This window comes from Amblyomma americanum, chromosome 4 (assembly GCF_052857255.1).
Source record: "Amblyomma americanum isolate KBUSLIRL-KWMA chromosome 4, ASM5285725v1, whole genome shotgun sequence".
Lineage (NCBI taxonomy): Eukaryota > Metazoa > Arthropoda > Arachnida > Ixodida > Ixodidae > Amblyomma > Amblyomma americanum.
Window position 1 is genome coordinate 220,274,551 of NC_135500.1, and position 19,671 is coordinate 220,294,221.

The 19,671-nt window shown below is 47.7% G+C and overlaps 2 protein-coding genes across 5 annotated transcripts in view; one reads left to right on the top strand and one right to left on the bottom strand.

Annotated features, from left to right (window-relative positions):
- Window positions 1-19,671, bottom strand: part of LOC144129403 (putative serine protease 45) — a 146,009-nt gene that overhangs the window by 47,818 nt on the left and 78,520 nt on the right. The gene's annotated exons all lie outside the window — the stretch shown is intronic.
- Window positions 1-19,671, top strand: part of LOC144129401 (flavin-containing monooxygenase 5-like) — a 47,507-nt gene that overhangs the window by 13,881 nt on the left and 13,955 nt on the right. For all 3 annotated transcript variants that reach the window (XM_077663524.1, XM_077663523.1, XM_077663521.1), the window contains one exon: window positions 9,842-10,203. In XM_077663524.1, the coding sequence (XP_077519650.1) occupies window positions 9,842-10,203 (362 nt within the window). The remainder of the gene's footprint in view (window positions 1-9,841; window positions 10,204-19,671) is intronic.

The window sequence follows — 19,671 nt, forward strand, 5'->3', positions numbered from 1 at the left end:
CACATTACATATCTTTTCACGTGCGTAGCTGCGTTGCAAATACCTGCGGTGGACAGTTCCAATGTTATATGATCATTACTGTCTAGACGTTTATTGTTGAAAAGAAATTTGTGCTTTGAATTATTCCAACATGCTTGTTACATACAATGACGCAAAGCTTTTTGATGTTTGTTTGCTCATTCTTCAAAGCTGCCGGCACGCGGTTTTGTCGCTTTGTTTGTGATGCAAGACGCGACCAGATTTATCTCGATTGATCGCACCCAGTCCGAGCCGATTCCGCTCTGTTCCAGACTTTCGCGGTTACTTTGCTCGCCGTATCTCTAAAATTCGTGGTCGGCTTCAAATTGAGCAGAGCCGAGAGCGGCAGGCATTCTGTTCGACGACCGCCGAGCACGCTTGCTGCCACTCCACCGCCGAGATATTCAGTTCTTTTCGGGTGCAAGTCAGCTCAAATAAAGAGTTTCGTTTGAAAGCCCTTTTGGCTGTCTTCCGCCTGGCTGGACTGCCGCCACCGCTGTTGCAATATTCTCACGTGGGGAGCTTCGTTACGGAGACCTGCGGTGCACATTTCCAAAAATATTTCGCGATCATTATTGTTTTGACGTTTATTTGGATATAGTTTATTGCAGTCGAACTCGAATTAGTGCTTTAAATTATTGGAAACAGGAACATTACATATATTTCACTTGCGCACCTGTTACAGAGACCTGCAATGGACAATTCCAGATATGTTCTGTGATCACATGTCCAGTATTCTTCAGCAAAAATTTTGAATATTGAAATATTGAAAGGTGCTGTTATAGAAATATAGATGGTAATGGTGTACATACTTCCTATGCGCAACAAATTTTTTATTTTAAAGTTTCTTCATCGCTCGCATCGAGCAGTTAAGACTGCCGTAGAAAACTAATGGGGAACGCTTTTGGCGATGGCAAAAACGCTAACAGCAAACAAAAATGGCAGACTTCTGACGGGAGGCCTGTGGATATATTGATTGTTACAGCGAAATCTTACAATACCTGAAAAAATTTCGTTCATAAACTCTTTTCCTTTGAAAAATGCTTTTGTCCTGAATTGCAGAGTATGTAATATTTTGACGCTTATTGTTCGGTAGAATTTATTACAGTCGAACAGGAAATTATTTGAAAGAGACACGTTACGTATCGTCTCACGTGCGAACCTATGTTACAGGGCATGCGATGGACAATTCTAGACAAATGATCTGCGATCATTATTGCTTTGAGGTTTATTGTTAAATAGAATTTATTACTGTCGAACTAGAATTAGTTCCCAAGATGATCCTAAATCGAAACCGAAGTGCTATCGTGCCTAAATCGCATTTGCCTTAACCAGTCCTAATCGTCCGTCATTATTGTTCTAGCATTCATTATTCTGTAATGTATGATCGAGCGAAAAGTACTGCAGCCATGTGTTTGGAGCTACCACATTTGCTGTCCCCTCGTAGTGGTGAGAAACTGAAGATTTACCGGCACAACTAGCCGCCGCTGTGGCTCAGTGGTTGTGGGGCTCGGCTGCCGACCATAAAGATGCAGGTTCGATCCCGGCCGCGACGGTCGCATTTCGATGGGGGGGAGTTATGCTAGAGGCCCGTGTACAAGTGCGATGTCAGTGCATGATGAAGAACCACAGGTGGTCGAAATTATCCGGAGCCCTCCTCTACGGCGTCCCTCATAGCCTGAGTCACTTTGGGAGATTAAATCCCGTGAACTAAGCTAAACTAAACCACTCGAAACTACAGGCACTAAAGTAATATTTCTGGCCGAATTTAAAAGCGAAATTGAGGGCTACTTCATTCAATTTAAACCATTTCCATGACTTTGCCAATGTTGATGTTTGGAAGCAAAATTAGCATTTCTTTCTGGAAAATTGTATTGTAATTATATTGGCCTGTAATCTGTCGTTAGAGGCCAGTTTCAAATTGGACGCAGTTCCTTTTATGAGCCATTCTTGAATGGAACCAGATGTGGGTCGTCACAAAACTGTGGAGCTGCGCGTTTATTTGCACCGTCAACTCCCCACACGATGAAGCCGCAGTCTGGTTGCGAGTATCGTAATACGTGAGAATAAAGAATAATCAATAATGGCTTTAAGAAGTAGTCTTGAGAGGGAGCGTTGTTTGCTGCAAGTTGCAGACTATAAAATTTTACAACTTGGTTTTCTTTCAATTTTTAGCTTTGCAACAAGAAGACTACAAAACATTCTCTGAACTTATAGCAAACGTTCCGCCGGCGAGGTTTGTTTGTGAGCTAGTTGGTCGTTCATGCTTTTTAAAACAGCGCAAAGAACTCGGGCGAAGACACGCAAAGCTACTCTGTGGATGTCTGGGCGCTTAGTGCAGACTTGCTTCGCTAAACATGTCCATTATGCACAGCAGCGCAGGTCACGAAAGCACGATCACGTACCCGCAATTTGCGAAAACAAGGCAACGAGGCGTTTTTTTCTCAGGCGCATGTGGAACTCTTACGACGTCCCTAAATACCGAAAGTTCTCTCCTTACATAGCGCAGATTTACAGCTTAGGCAGCGCCGTCAGTGCTCCACTGCATGGCAAAAAAAAAAAAAACAAACCTCGTGGCTTGGTTACTTTCGGCAAAGACGGCGCGCAGCGGCACGATGCACGGCCAAGTTTTGCGCACATCTCGTGGTAAGGACGTTGGGCGGATGGGGCGGTTCTACTTGCACAATGAATTTCTTTAATTTCGTCGTGATAAAAATGTGGGCCGATCAATTTTGCCTCAGAAAATTTCTCACTTTGAGGGTGAGCTGGAATCGAAAGCCGCTCGTCCACGATAGTCCCAGCAATCAGCAGCGCAATAAGAGTTAACGTATACTGATATTTTCGGCGACGTGTCAAGCTATGTGGAATATTACTGGGGTGCTACATCGTGATATGATTCTTCTTGTAAACCAGAGCAACGGCTCGAAGCCAAACAAGGAAGGGACAAAACACAGCGCTGAGCTAACAATAGTATAGTTTTATTCAGGACGCAGTGCTTAAGTACACGCTGGTATCGCAGAAAAGCAGAAAAATGCAGAGAAAATATCAAGTTCCACAGGCTAACCATTCTGAGCGTGCGAAAGCTTTGCCGATGCACGTAATCTCGGATATCAAGTACTCGTGCTCTTTCTTCGAGATAGCAACAGAAGGGGTGCTTATAGATTCCGTACATATCCTCATAATATCTGATGCCTCAATTACCTTCCTGGTGAGCTGGTCTTTGCTAGAATTTTCCTCTTCTTGAGCACTGGTCGGCATGAACAATCATGACAATGAATCCCGATATGGCGGACGGCATTCTTCACATTACTGTTGTGCTCCTTAAGTTTTTCATTTAAACAGCCACCAGTTTGGCAGACGTCAGTCCACCACAGGACAAAGAGATTGAATGCACCAAGTTGTCTCGGCACCGAACATATTTCTTCTCATGCTTCTTCGTGCACGCAGGAACATTGCGACACGTTTTTTCAGGCCGATTTACACGCGCCCATAAAGTCTTCAATTTTACAGGCGCTGATAAAACGACATCTACACATGCTCGTTTTCCTATTCTTTTCAGATTGTGAGATAGAACATGAATGTACGGAATTACGGATGCATTTTTTCCTCGGCTGACTTGGTTGAAAGTAGTGCCAAGTTTCAACTTCTTCAGCATACCCTCCGCCACCGAAGCTAACATGTGAAGAGGGTATCCTGCAGCAACAATCCTTTCAACCTGGCATGAAAAACTGTGCGCGGTCTCATGCTTACAAGGTTTTTTTCATGGCACAGCCGAAACAAGACGCGGCAATGCCTCGTTTCACTAGCTTAGAGTGTGAAGAGCTGTATAGAAGCCCAGCTAGCATACATGAATATCATTAAAAAAACAGGGTCAGGTCTAGGAACTTAATGGAGTCATTAACAGGTACTTCATGAGCTATTTCCAGTGGCGAAAGAACGTCTGCAAAAGCAGAACAAAGTTAAATCACCTCTGCAGGAAGAGTTGCCGGTTCACATCCAAGTACAATAAGGTAATCATCTACAAAGCGGAACACTTTTGTAACATTTTATCCATTAAGGCGAACATCGAGTGCCCTGTCATTCATAGCTAAATACAAATGAGAGAGCGATGGCGTAATACACGCTCCTTTGCATATCCCTTTCTTTTGAATGAAAACACGCCCATCCCATTCTGCATAGGTAGGCTCCAGGTAGGTTTGTGTCAGTTCTAGAAAGTTGCCCACAGAAATGCCAGAGGCATTCTGAAACGCAATAGCACCGTTATCGTCTATGACTTCACTAATTCACTTTAACAGTTTGTCATGAGGAATGGAGTGATAAAGATCTTTGGTGACAATTGAAAAAGCAGGCATCTGCTTGCTGCCATGGTTAATTTTTAGAAAATCGATTACATCGTCCGATTTCTTCACCCGATAAGGATATAAGGATCGTCAACAATTAGGAGAGTTAGGCACTTTTGTAAAAACCAACCCAGGCGCTTTTGCCACGCGCCATTTTCTGAAATAATCGCCCGTAAAGGTACGCCTACTTTATGCGTTTTTGCTGTGAAAAATATCTCCAGGCTCAATTTATGGCATTTGTCTATTGAGGACACCAACGGCTATATATTGAGCCTCTTGCACAAATGTTTTGCCTTCCTTTTGGCTTTTACGAGGCAGCTGCTTGTTCTCTCTTTGAATACCGTGCTAACTGCTACGCCTGCTTTCTGCTTAAAGCTATCTTTTATAAGTACTGTAAAACCCCCTACTTTGTCAGCGGTTAGCAAAACCAGATTGTTGTCCCGCATAAATCGAACAGTCTTAGCAATCGGGAGGTTTTTCCCACGAGGGATCGAGCGCAGCACAACAGCCACTCCGTCGGAAACACATCTACTGGCCTGCGGTTCCTCAGCTCGTTGCGCAACCCGCCTGACCATAGCAAGTAGTTCAGGAGGTTGCATTCTTGGCTCAACGGCACTCATTGGGCCAAGACGTAGGACTCGTTGAATATCCTCGGGAATAGGCACACCTACGACGTTGTGAACTTGGTTGGGCGTTCCTGCTTGCTTGTTTGGAACACACCTTCGAAGTAGTGGAAGAAGCTGCTGCCACCAAAACTCCGTTGTGCTGCTGATGAGCCGGCTGATTTCGTGCCACTGTTGTTTCCAATGCCTCTTCTGGCTTGAAGACTGGAGAAGAAGCCTCAGGTGGTCCTTGCATAACCTCACTTGACGTTGCCATTCGGCCCTCAGGAACTTGTGTATCCTTATGTAATGGCTAACTGAATGCTGAAAGCCCAGAAACAAGCCCAGCACCTCAGGGGGCAGAATGCGCTTTCGAATGCACAAGCCAAGCATTCGTGATTTACGCGAAGCATTTGCGATGACGGGCATGAAACGAGACGGTTCGGCGAGACAGGACGAAGAAATAGAGCCCCTTGTACAAAGAAATAAAGCTGCAATGGCGGCGAGATATGATATTTCGGCTTTGTGGTATTTTGGCCTTGGGCTACGCGTCCCAGCTGAAACCTGGCTGAACGGTAATGGCGCTTTTTTGTTCTCCAAGCGTTTGTTTTAATAAACCATGGCGTCTGTGAATTACCGCGAAAACATAATTGGGGAATGAACCCATTCCCGGGTTCGAACCCGACCGCGGCGGCTGCATTTTGATGGAGGCAAAACGCTAAGGCGCCCGTGTGCTGTGCGATGTCAGTGCACGTTAAAGATCCCCAGGTGGTCGAAATTATTCCGGAGCCCTCCACTACGGCACCTCCTTCTTCCTTTCTTCTTTCACTTCCTCCTTTATCACTTCCCTTACGGCGCAGTTCAGGTGTCCAACGATATATGAGACAGATACTGCGCCATTTCCTTTCCCCCAAAAACCAATTATTATTATTAATGAACTTGTTGATTAGACTTTCTAGCTTATGAAAACTTGACGCAAAGACTTGAAAAAACGAGTTCGCTTTTACCATGTCATAGTTTCCTCGGGACAAGATTAGCGTAAATTACTTCGTGGTCGCTAATTTCAGGCAGGTTCCAACCCCACTAATTGCCGCTGGCTTGCCGATGAGGCGGACAAGTTCGGTCAGCACCGTGACATTCTGACGCAGCGAGCGGCAATTCCACTGCAGGACATCGGGGGTGCGTTTACGTGGGGCTAGCTTGGCCTCTGCCAAGTTACAGTTCCAATGCCAAGCTTGAATTTTAGAGGACTCGGCGGAGATCGCCTTAGCTCCTGCTTGCGTGATCCCTCGGCCAACGGCGGCCTCTTCGGCAGTGGCTGCGCTGTCCGTTACTATTGTGGCTACAGTTGCGCGGGAGGCGCTCACAGCGCAAATGGCGGAAGCATTTTTTCTATCTAGTTGATATCCCGCCCCGTCTACGTAAATGGCTTCTTCGTCTCCGTCGTATTGTTTGTTCAAGGATCTTAACCTGGCCCCTCTCCTGCCATGCACAGCGTTGCCCCCCGAGCATGTTTTTTGGAAGCGGTTTTACGCGAATGAGCTTTCGCGTTTCCATCGGTATTGTTACTAGCGCAGAAGCGGGGGAGCGTCCCGTCTGCATAACTACAGCGTTTAGGATTTTGAGTACCGCCTCGGTTTAGGTGAGGCGTTGTTCTTGCGTCGTGAGTTGCGCTTCTGTGAGCTCTTTCTAAAAGAGTGTTGTGTACGCCGAGATAGAGAAGTCTCCGGGTGGATGCGTTCCTGGTTAGTCCCAGAGCCGCCTTATACACTTGTCTAATGAGACGGTTTAGCTTCTCAGTTTCGCCTTTTTTTGAGGTGCTAGGCAGGTGTTGCATACGTTGGGCGGCTTGTTACAAAAGCTGGAACGAGTCGACATGCGCCTCGCTCTTTCATCCCTCGTCTTTTGGCTGCCAAGCACTTAATGTGTCCAGTGGTTTGCTGGACTGTACAGAGTGGTTAGATTGCTTCAGTTGTTTTGAGTGAGGAGAGCCTCAGCAGCCGAGCGCCCTATTCGTATTCGTTGCACCCTCTAAATTTCTTGCACTAAATGGCTTGCACAAGGCTACTGCAGCTTCCGCTGCAATAAATAGATTCAATGACTGCCTCAGTCGCCGAGAAGGACAAGGAAAACAAAACAAAAATTGTCCAGTTAGTTTGCTCACCCTCTGACAAAACGGAACTGTATGACGAATATAAAGCGTTCTCTCGCTTGCGCCAAAGGTTGCCAAGGGAGTCATCACCCCCCCCCCCCCCCCCCCACCCTTTCTTTTGAAAACTCAGCCGCCGCGTTTCGATGGAAGCGAAACGCAGAGGCAACAAACAGGAAACGCAGAGGAAACAAAAAGAAAGCTAAGGCAGTCATTTAGCACGCAACTAAAGCTGAGAAAAGGAAACAACGGAAAACAAAAGAGAAAAATGTCCGCGCACTGAACACAGAAATCATGCGAAAGAAATTGCGCAATGTTTCTTTTTATCACTAAATGAGTTGATTCACCGGGGCCTGCTCGTGCCACTGCTGCCTATATTGTCACCACGGTTGAGGCAGGGTTGACGCCGTAGCAGAGCGAAGTACAGGGGGGCCTTTCGCTGACCAGACATCGGGACTCGTAATTGATTCCACCGATTAACGCCGCTGTTGCGAAAGAGCGAGTGCACGGCGCGTGCAAGGAAGCCCTTAAGAGGCGGCCATGTCTAACAACTGCCGCTGCAGGGAGGAGCGTGTGCGGCGAGAAGGCAGAGGAGGAGGAGGAACCGCAAACAGCCGGGTCGATCGACTCTAGCGCGAAGGGTGTGCGCCACGCGAACCTTGAGACGCTCGCTTGGCGTTCGCTCTGATGGGCAAACACTTCCTCCTGGCCGGGCCTCGTCGTCGATACGGCGATGGTGTTCATTACGTGGCAGAGAGCGCTGCACCAGAGTTAGCCGCGTGATATGACACTTTCCTCGTTTCCTCGAGATGCAGGAAACTGCGTTGTTCAGAGCGGCCACTCACACCACAGCCACGGTTGCTCTCATCGTCCATGCATACCAGTGCCTGCATACCGTGGTTCGCAAAAGCTGTCTGAGGACCCTGTCTGGTTGTGCGGAGCCTTCCGTTTGGGTCGCTAAGCGGACCACGTGCCACTCGTCCACAGGATCAGCAGCAAACGACGGTTCCCTCGTCCTCACTAGAAGCCGCAGCTTTACATCTATAGCCGGATAACAATAAGTGGTCTTACATTTGCAACGCTTGCACTCCCAGAACTGCGAGGAACCTCAGTGTCCAGAATGCACCACGTTCAGCCGCTGACAGAAGGAAACCCTTAGGAGGGGACTGATCACAGATCACAGTGCATGCACGCAGCTTCACGAATACAACCGCCCCTTCTCTGCGTTCGTCAGCGAGCTCTCCACCACGCTATTAAATATGAGCTGCGTAATGCCACCAAAATGGCCGTGATACATATAATCACCATCAGCAGCCTGACTACGCCCACTGTAGGGCAAAGGCATCTTCCATGTCGTTGCAACTGACCCTGTCTTTGCCTGCTGTGGACACCCTATCCGCGCAAACTTAATCTCATCATAGACACCTAACTTTCTGCCTCCCCCTGTGGGCGGCAAAAAGTTAGGTTTGTGGATGGATGGTTGGATGAAAGACAGAAGTGCCCCCTTGGAAACGGTGTGGCGTCAGTTGGCACCATGCTTGGCTTTCTTTCCTTTGTGTTTATTTAAGCAATCCATCACACTTGACGGCATTTTCTATGAATTCGCGATTTTTTTTTCACTACACCGTTTAATCAGTGACGAATGAGGCAGTAAGGTTTTTCGTTATGAAAAAAACAAAAAACAAAGTGCGTTGCTGTAAAAACCGCATCGCGCTGTCCTTCCTTTTCGAGAATTTTTTTACTTTTTTCATGTATCTCATATGGATCACTAATTATACCAGTAATTGTTAACATGGCCGTCAACATTGAGGCTAAACCTTGTTTTTAAATTTCCTTGATCGGCAATGTGGTTCGAAATATCGGTCGTCAAAAATACGCATTCGAAAGCTCGTTGAGTTCGTTTTCCGCATTGCATATTCGTAAAATGACGTCTTTCACAGTTTTTATGCATAATATACAAGCGCAGTTGGTTTATTTGATGGAGCAGAGGAATTTAAATTGATTTCCGCGACGATTGCAGGCGCAGCGACGCTGCTTTATAATTAGGTAATGCGGGAAAGCCAATTCAACAAGCTTTCGATAGCGTATTTTTGACGTCCGATGTTTCGAACTACGTTGCCGATTAATAAATTATAAAAAGCCGGAATGGCCTTCGATGTTGGCGGATATCGATTTCGAAATATAACCTTGCCCCTTAAAATAAAAATAAAATAGTTTATTAGTTAATTTAAGTTAATTAATCGTTTACCTATTATCCAAGGCCACGTTGACGGATATCAATATCGCTATATAACCTTGCCCCTAAAATAAAAAAGAAAAGACTTAGAAAAGACTTTATTACTTAATTTAACTTAATTAATCGTCAAACTGTATATTCATATCCTTTACGTAGTTACCGCTTTGCTGTAGAATCCAGGTCACAGACCGCACCAACGTATTTCTCGCAGATTTCAAGGTAAAACCCTGTGAAGGTTAAAAAAATTGCGCCCGTAGACGTTGTCGAGACTCCGTTCACGTCGCCATTGTCGCTCTTTCTTCTCGCTGCATGTTCTATGCGTCCAGCACCAGGCAAGTGGTAGGGCGAGGTTTCTGCACTTATTCGCAGCACTCCTCCGAAGAGCGTTGACGATGATCCTTCTTGTAAGCAGTGGAAGCCTGTTTTGTAGCTTCCGACTGGGGCTGTTGCCAGCCCTATACATTGGTGCCCGGTTTCAATGAGGTGACTTGCGCAGGTGTACCTGAGCACGCGGCGCGGCTCGTGGGTGCTTCACCGCGTGGCTCCCAACGGGCTGCCCATGGACACGCTCATCCAGCGCCGCTACTACCAGCACCTGCCGCTCTGGCTGCTGAACACCATGGCCGAGCGCGAATGCCAGCGGCTGCTCAACCACGAGCTGCTGGGGCTGAAGCCCCGCCACCGGCTCTTCCAGCAGCACCCGACCATCAACGACGCGCTCGCCAACCGGCTGCTCAGCGGCACGCTGGTCCTCAAGGGCGACGTCCACGAGTTCACCGAGACCGGGGTGCGCTTCCGCGGGGACCCCGAGGACACCAAGGTCGACGACCTGGTGCTCGCCACGGGGTACCACATCAGGCGAGCATCTCTCTCTGCTCTGCGGGGTGACGCGCGAAGATGCGTCCGTACGTGTTTTATAGCGAAAGCCGACGTTGGTGGCTTTGTGCCAAGTGAAATAAATAAATAAAACGCATACTGCCGCGACTGGGATTCGAACCTGCGGCGGCGCGTAAAGATAAGCTTCGCTGGCAAGTGCTCGAGAGCACGAGGCTATTTTGTTTAAGTGTGCTATTTATCGCAGTGATGCAATGTTCAATGTACATGACTATGTACAAACCGCGAAGAAAACAACCGCAAATCAACACAATGCGGGGCACAGGGCACATCAACCCTCTTCTCTAATCTTCTCCTCTTCTTTCACCCTCACCTGGAGTAGCATGCCAAGCCAACAACCAGGCAGACCTCTCCAGTTTCATCAAATTATCTCTCCTCCTGCTCCTCACTACTACAACAAAATACGACACACTGTCTAAGCAACGGCGCACTAGAAAAAGGGCATTAAAGAGCACAGCACTAGTAGTGGTTGCCACTCTGTTTCAAACTCGGTCTGGGCATACAATTCCTTTAGATGAACAATCATTCTGCTCAACACATTCACAATGTCTGTCCCCCATGCGTGTTTTCCAGAAACTGTCTAGTCCAATGAAAAATAACCTGCTGAGGGGTTCATCAACAAATGGCAGTGAAGTGAGATATCGAACAGAGTGCGCTGTCAAATAATTAGGTCTTTTTTTATATATCTCCGTAGCAAGGTATTTTTGCAATCAATGAAGCAATGCTCAATAATTTCTGGAACATCGCAAATGCGGCAATTTACCGTAGACACAAAAATCCCCCCCCCCCCTTTTTTTAACCATGTTTAAACGGGAAATGTCTCGCTATGTAGCTTATAGAAAAATGTCTTGGTACACGGCGAAAGGGGCATTTTACGTACTCTGCGGGGTACTTCATGTCCCGGTAAACCAAAATACACAGTGGTACATGCACGGAAGGAAGAGCATACAAATTAAATCTTTGCACAACCGTTTCCTCGACACTCAAGACAGGAACTCAGGGGAGAAACGAACAATCCTGAAACAAACAGCCGAAGACGTCTCATGCATGAATCGCCACAAACACGGGCGATTAAAAACATTAAAGACACGGCGAGGTTCAGTAACACATGAACAAAACAAACTTGCAAGAATGCACGCACTATTGGGTGTGTAATGACACAGGAAAACGTGAAACGTAATTCTATATGTCGGACATACAGTCGGACTAAACCAAGGCCGCCAGCGCGTACAGGCCGGAAAAGGTTATCACGCCTCATAGATTCAAAAGACGAATCCCACACACAACACAGGCGAAAACTCTGCGAAAACGCTGGATATAAAGTCTTGTTCAATAAATAATTTTAGTGGCGACAAGCAGATTACATGCGGTCGCCCTGCCAAAAAATCGAGAAACCATGGGGGATAAAAGTCTGAGCATAGCGCTGAAGAGTTGGCACACGGTCTTCCCAGTAATGTGAACTGTGCTTATAGGCACTAAAGGGACACCAAGGCGCTTGGGTGGTCTCCATTGCATTCCAGCATATTCGGCAGCTGCCGATTCCCACATTGCAAACCAGGGGCGACAACTCTTAGAATGAAGGCATTTAAAGCGGAAAAGCTGGGCTAGTTGGTGATCTTTAAATTCAGGGCACATGGTAACTAGCGCTGCAGACAAGGACAGAAAAGAGATGGACACCACGAATGCTAGACATCAACTGATTTTATTTTTGACAGATGCGTTCAGTACAAGCATTGTCCGTAAAATTCCGAGACTGAGTCCATTAAAAAATGCGTTTAAGATTGAAATAATTTGTGCAGCACTCCTTCGAAATAGTCTCCCTTGCAGTCTATACACAGCTTCCAATGCTTCTTGATGTCTTGGAAACAGTTGGAAAACGCTTCTTTTGGCAGGGCTGTCAGCTCTTTTGTCGTGGCGTCTTGAATGGCCTCCACGCTCCCCATCCAGCAACCTTTGAAGGCTCTCTTCACACGAGGAAACAGGAAAAGAATCGCATGGGGAGAGGTCAGGCGAGTATGGCGGATAGGGAAGTGCAGTAATGCTGTGCTTGGTGATAAATTTTGTCACGCTGAGAGCAGTGTGCGGCCTTGCGTTATCGTGGAGAAGGCTCCATTGTCCAGATGCCCATAAGTCAGGGCGACGGCGTCGCAGTGCATCACGCATGTATTGGAGCACGTGGATAGAAAACTCCTGATTCACCGTCTACCCTTGTTGGGCGAACGCGTGGTGTATGACACCTCTGGCATCGAAAAAAACGATTAGCATCGTCTTTGTTTTGGTCTTCTGTCGCCGCACCTTTCTCGACGCCGGAGAGCTTGTGGACCGCCATTCGGCGCTCTACATCTTTGGTTGAGGATCGTATTAAAACACCATGTTTTGTCTTCAGCAATGATGCTGTCGACGAATGCAACATTTTTCTCTTCCTTGGAGAGCAAATCAGCGCTCACTGATGCCGACGTGTCCTTCCGGTCCTGTGTGAGGGAGTGCGGCACAAGTCAGGCATTCAGCTTCCGTTTCCCCAAGTCTCACGCAAAATTTGGTGGCATGTTGTCTTACTAATGCCGTGAGCATCTGATAGCATGCGGACTGTAATGGTGCGGTCGTGCTGTACGATTTCCCTGATCCGAGCCACGTTGTTTTCATTCCATGAGGTTGAAGGGCGCCTCTGCCTTGTGTCGTCTTCCACCGACGTTCTCCCCGAAACGAACCTCTTGTGCCACTCGAAAACTCGTGTCCGCAATAATGTCTCGTTGCCGTAAGCGTCACGAAGGAGCTGATACGTCTGTGTGGCTGTCTTGCCAAGCTTCACACAGAATTTTATGTTTACACGCTGTTCGAGGTGGACGTCCATCTCTCCACATTCACTCACAGTAGCATGCGCTGACGACAAGTGACAATGTAATTTTCTACATGTAGTGCCATCTAGCGCCTGCCACAGCAATTAACACATATAGCTCAGGTTAGCCCGAAAAGATAGCGCTACACATACGCACCAAATTTGTTGTGGGGAATCATTTCTAGAGAAGAAAATAAATCAGTCTCTGAACTTTACGCACAAATGTTGTATATAGGCAAAGCATGTACAGAAGATCACACCTTAAAGCGCATGTGCAACGCACCTTCCGGTTCAAGAATTGTAATTCTTTCGATGACAAGGATAAGGATGCAACCCTTGTCTTTGTCATCGGAAGAATTACCATTCTTGAACCGGAAGGTGCCGTTGCACATTCGCTTTAAGGTGCGATCTTTCGTACATGTTTTGCATACATTATTGAATGTGTCTGCCTGTAATTTTAAAACGAGTTGATGTCTAGCGCTTGTGGTGTCCGTCTCTCTTCTGTCGTAGTCTTTAGCGCTGGTTACCATGTGCCCTGAATCTTAGGACGATTAATCCGGACTCCTGATACTGAACCAAAATCCTCCATTAATTAATTTTTGTTTATCAAATACTGCCAACTGCCTCTTGGCAGTCAAAGCAGGAGTGGATACATTGCTGTTGAACAATTTCCAAGTTGCGTTTAACAGCCGCAAGGAAAGAAAACACGCGATTGACAATCAGCCATGAGGGAATGCGCACAATCAACAAATAGAAAAAAGAAAGAAGGAATACAGTTCGAAAGGCGGAGGGCAAAGCAAGAAGAGCTGTAAAGAAATACTTCCTGCATCATAGATAAGGTGACACGGCCGTTACAAAATAACCTCATCGGTGCTTGCCTTATCAGCGCAGAAAAACGCGAGGCCATCTGCATAAGCTAATACCTTCAGCTCGTGACCCATAATACGGAAGCCACTGACGGATCTACTATTTATAACACTTATGCAAAGTGACTCCAAGTATAGTGCGAACAGGAGCGGAGACAGTGGACAACCTTGCTTCACAGAGGACTGAATACAGACTGGTTGTGAGAGGCAGCCATTTACAATCAAGCGCGTGAAATAGTTTTTGTAACAAAGGTGTATCCCAGAAGAAAGAACTGAACCAACATTGACGTGATTTAAAAGTGAAAAAAAGAAATGAATGGCACTCTCAATCGAACGCCTTTGCCAGGTCAATTTGCCATAGTGCTAGTTGTTCGAGTGTCGCTGCAATACTGCAACGCCGTACGCGCAACATGTAGATTAGACAGCATTGACCGTCCCCTCAAGCCACATGTTTGATCAGGCCGGATCATGGTTGACATTGCAAGCTGTAGACGATTTGAGAGTTCTTTAGCGAAAATATTATAATCAGCATTATAAGGTGTTGTAGGTTTGTAGCCATCCACAAGTCTTGTCGCCAGCTTTTGGTATTGACTTTTGGTAAATGACGGTGGCAAAAATCCCACATCAATACTGGACTCAAAAACTTGAAGGACAGTGGATAAAACTGATTTAAATGTCTTGCAAAATTCCACTGAGAGGCCGTCAGGTCTCGAGGTTTTAGAAAGTGGCAATCGATCAATTCCATCTTCCAATTCACCCAATGCTAACGTACTGCCGCGCACTCATCTCCAGAAAGCGCGGAGTATATGATAGACAGCCAGCGCGTTACATGAACATCATCAGCCGTGCTTGAAGTGGTAGCAAAAGGAGAGGTGTGGGGCGATTTGCAAACTCAGTAACTATTGCATCTGTACTTGTGACCACAGTAGAGACTCGTTTGGCATTCACGTGGCGACGCTTATTCAAGCAAAGTTGGCACCTCAGAGCGCAAAGCACGAGTGCTGCGAGATCGCACAGTTGTGATCAGCCTTGTCAACAGCGCGCCGACGGTGCTCTGCAGAGTGAGTCAGCGCCGTCTAATGTTAGGCTCCGAGTTTGAAATATATGTCCCGTGCGCATGCGCGGCCAAAATAAAGCGGTGCCTGCTCGTGGGTTCTCGGCATCTTTTCCTCTCATTGCATGCGCTTCACGCCGCCAGGGCCGCGCTGAATGTGATGTAATAGCGGCCGGAAAACGAACACGTTTCGCGCGAATCGCAAGGCGCCTACGCAAGCAAGTGCAAGTGATAGCGGGTGATCGCGCGCTTCAAAAGCGAGTGAAAGCGGATGATAGCGCGTTGCAAGCACGCACGAGGCTAAGAGTGCGAGAATGGGGCGTAGTTGGTTGTCCGTTTTCGTTTTGTCCGTAGTATATGGTTAGCGCGTTACCGCCACGCACCATGCGTTGCAGGCGTATTGTTTGATTGCGTGTCTTTGCGCTGTATAATCAGCTACAAGGGACACTGCATTTGGCATCCGTACAGATGCAGAAACGTGCGATCGTCCGCTATCGCTCGCGCTTGCTTTCCTGGCCGTCTCGTTAACTCGGCGGCATGGCGTTGCCCCGGCCACCGTCACAGCGTCACCAGCGCCTCCTCTATTTTTACAATAGAGGAGGCTCTGGCGTCACAAATGCAGGCAGCGCGTCCCTGGCGGCACGAAACGAATTCGCAAGGTGGGGGCTTTACAAGGAAGCGATGAGCAGGCATACCTCTGTTTTTGACGCACGGGACGCATAACTCAAACCCAGAGCCTAACGCTAGATGGCGCTGACTTGCTCCGCAAAGTAAAGTCACTGGAACGGGAAAAGTACCGCATTCGTTTTCTCTCGCCGCCGCGCCGGCGGGCCAGCGCGCGCGCGCTCCCGATTCATTTTCCGCGGTGACGTGTCATTCCCCGCCATAAATGGTCCGCTCACTTCTTTCTCGCGGCCCCCCGATACACAGATCGTCCGGAGGATTACGTAGCACTTGCTCTTATGGGCCGAGATAAGCGTGCACAGCATTTCCAGTCACGTAGTGACGCTTGTGCAGTTCATGCCAGCGTAGACTGCGCGCGGCCGTCGCTTCAGCGGCGCTGGACCAAATATGGCGGCTCCGGTGATGGTTGCGGTACTTTTCCCGTTCCAGTGACTTTACCGCAGAGCACCGTCGGCGCGCTCTAGACAGGGCTGCTCACCACTGTACGCGGGCCGTCCGCAAGCGTTCCGCATCGAACTTTTGAAGGTGACAGTCGCGATTTCCTCTGTGTGCAAGCCCGGAGCCTCGCATTCAAGTGCGTGCAAATTATAAAGGCTCTGAAGCAGTCGTTTCTCCCCGCCGTGCTTAAAAATGGCCAGGCTTAGCTTGGTTAAGCCAAGAATGCGTTGCATATCTCGATGGAGTTCCGTGCTGCTCCGTTGACTCGATAGGCTATTGACTCGATCGCCATTGAAACTGCCCGTGTAGCAGCGCTCGATCGCCTTTGAGTCGATAGACTATCGGTTCGAGGGCCCTCGAAATGCCCGTGTGACAGGGGTGCAAGACTGTCCCGGCGAAGGAGCGCAGCTCTTTTATACATATGCCGTGACGTCAACCATAGCGCAGCGCCCCTAGCGGGTGGAGCGGGAGTCAGGTGGTGGCTGCGGCCGCGCGCGACCGCGCCAGTTGGGGCCCAGCTTTTCCTCCGTGACGTCACGCGCCGGCGCAGCGCCCCTAGCGGGAGGAGCGGGAGTCAGGTGGTGGCTGCGGCCGCGCGCTGCCGCGTGAGTTGGGGCCCAGCGTTTCCTCCGGCTGTCGTGACGTCACGTCACGTGGTTGCGCTAAAGGTCAATGGTGGCTGCCCGGCCGCGCCCAAGGGCTGAACTGAGTGATTGCAATATGCAACGCATAAAAAAAGACCCCTTCTTAAAATAGGCTATCGCCGCAACCTAGAACAGCTCGTGTTGTTGTTTATCTCTGTAGACATGGAACATACGCACACGGGGGGATTGGCCAAGGTATGGCCGTGAATTCCAAGGAAAACCACAGTATTTGGGCGGGAAAAAATGGCATGGAGCGGCGAAGTAGAATAGTGGAATGACTGAAGCTAGGAAAATAATAACTGTTGAAAAACTTAAATCAATTAAACAAATTTGAAGAGCCAGGAATATAAAAAATAGACATTTTGGACATGCGGAAGAATTTTGTACACAGTTAACAAGGTAACCTGCCAGTTGCATAATAATGTAATCATAAAGGTATCCGGAAACCCTACTTAACGCCAATCCCTTGGCGGCAGACGAGAGTCCTAACCAGGGACCTCCAGATACGCCCTTCTCTGAAATGCGAACTGAATTTAGGTGAGAAGGGATTCTGCATCGCAGAAGCATTGGATTACATGACAGGACACTCCAAGGGTATCCACGGTATTGAACACTGAATCTGGCTGAGATAGTTGGAACCACTGGAAACGAGAATGAGGTGACGGACGGGATATATTACAGGGGCACTAAGAGCTGACCTTCCCGATAAATCAGCCACCTCGTTAAAATAGATACCCGAATGACCAGGTACCCAGACAAAAAGGGCCTCTCTCACTTTGCGCGGAGCCTAAGGGAACGATTCAATTTAGGTTTTTCTCAAGTTTGGAGAGAAACTAAAACATCAAGGCAGTCTGCAAGGATGAGAACCTGTGCTACATGCAAAGCTCGGAATTTTGAGAAGAGACAAAGACTCTGCAAAGAATATAGGGGTGGAAAGGGGAAAGCCGGTCTGTGCTCAGCTGAGGGTGTTAACGTCAAGAACATGTTTTAGTGTGTACTACACTTTCTATCAACATTCACTAAATTTGAGGTTAAAGCAATTGGCCGTACGTTATATAACTGAAATTCATTCCCTGCATTCTTCAAAAGCAAAATTATTTTCGCAATCTTCCAACCGCGTGGAATCTATGTTTTCTTCCAGTGATGCATTTATAATACCCAGAAGGTTAGTTGTCAAGTCTTGCGCTAAAATATTCAACATGCCAACAGTAACCCCATCAGATCTCGGGGCAGCAGACTGCATTGAAGAACAAAGCGGTAGAAGCTCCGACACGTCGGAGTATTTATACTCCGAGCTTGGGGTGAAAATGTTTAAAGGTTCCTTTCTCTGCGTCTGGAAAACTAAAAACAGCACCTGGGCGATACTTTCTAGGTTTTGCTTAGTCTCCTTTGGGAACAACACTATTGATTTTGTGTGGTGGGAGGCTAGAGAATTCTTAAATCTATACAGAGCCTTCCTAGTGCGTGGACCTGACATAGACATATTTAAATTTTGTTTATATTCATGCTTTGCTTCTTGATCGTTATTTTGAAAGATACAGAGAACTTGTAATTTATGCAATTAGCTGGGCTCTGATTATAGGGAAGGCTTTTCCAGACTGCTTTTCTACGAAGATGAGCGTTCTCACACTCCTCCGTCCGCCATGGAGACGGCCCTCTGGCAGTAGCGCACACAGAGAATACAGAGCGCTCAGTGTAGCATCTTGCAGAGAGGAAATTGCCCGCTGAGCTCTTTCTGCTTGGCTTGAGCTAACTACGGAGGGAAGCGAGGCTGACATGATTTTTTTTTATGAAATATGATTTACAAATTTCAGGGCTACACCACTTTGTCTGAAGGGAAAGGACAGAATAGTAATTAAGGGTCACTGGAAAGTGGTCGCTACATGTACCTGAGTCCTCTGTTCACCATGCAGGTATCCAAACCGCACGAGCTGCTAAGTTTATATCAATGAGTGACCGAGAAGCTCCTCGCATAAATGTTACTGCTCCGGAATTGCAGCAGCGTACTGTCTTCATAGACATCCATAATCCGAACGGCTACCCGCGACAATGTGGCGCGAATTGAAGTCCCCTGCGAGGACTACACTGCTTGCGCCGCTCAGTAAGCTCTCCAAAGAGTCTGTCCTGTGCACGCCTATAATAAAGTGTATTCACTCTGGCGCACTGTGGAAGGGAGGTAACGACCGCCAACAGTTGGCAGTCAGCGAGCGTAACCTTCTGCGCGATAGAGGCCCGGTGACATATTTTTGCAGAGATCATAGTTACGAACCCACCGCCCCTTCCGTTGATGCGATCTGCTCTGAAAGCGCGAATTTTTTTCATTGAAATTGATTTAAGTGGAGAGAGTCACGCTTGTTGTAAAATCACCAGAACTGGATTACGTTTATGAAGACAAAGTTCAATATCCGGAAGAGAAGATAGTATGCAGCGGCAATTCCACTGAAGAGGTTTTAGACTCGGCATAATTACTGACTGTTGAAGGAGGCTGCAACTGCCTCTTTCAGCACATCTGTCTGGGGGATAAATTTGGGGCGTCCTTTATCTGTTGTTTCAACTTGCGGAACAACTGAATTTAAGGGAGAAGAAGAAGAAGGAGAAGCTGGACGCTTCTGGGAAGGGCACAGCATTTCAACGTCCCTGGTTCAGATATCTGCGCGAGAGACACTGCCAGGAGCGCTGTTGGCAGGCGGGACCTGGGATACGTCGGAAGGCGACATGGAGTGGCTGTAGTACCAGCAGCACGATATGGGACAGATGCAGACGTCGCTGCCGGAACAGATAATTGAGAAGGCACAGACTGGCCTGCAACAAGTTGAGATAAAGCCTCGGTAGAACGGCCACCACAGCAAGAGCCTGCTCTACTGAGGACACTATCGAAACAGTCAAACTGGACTCAATATCTCCAACAAG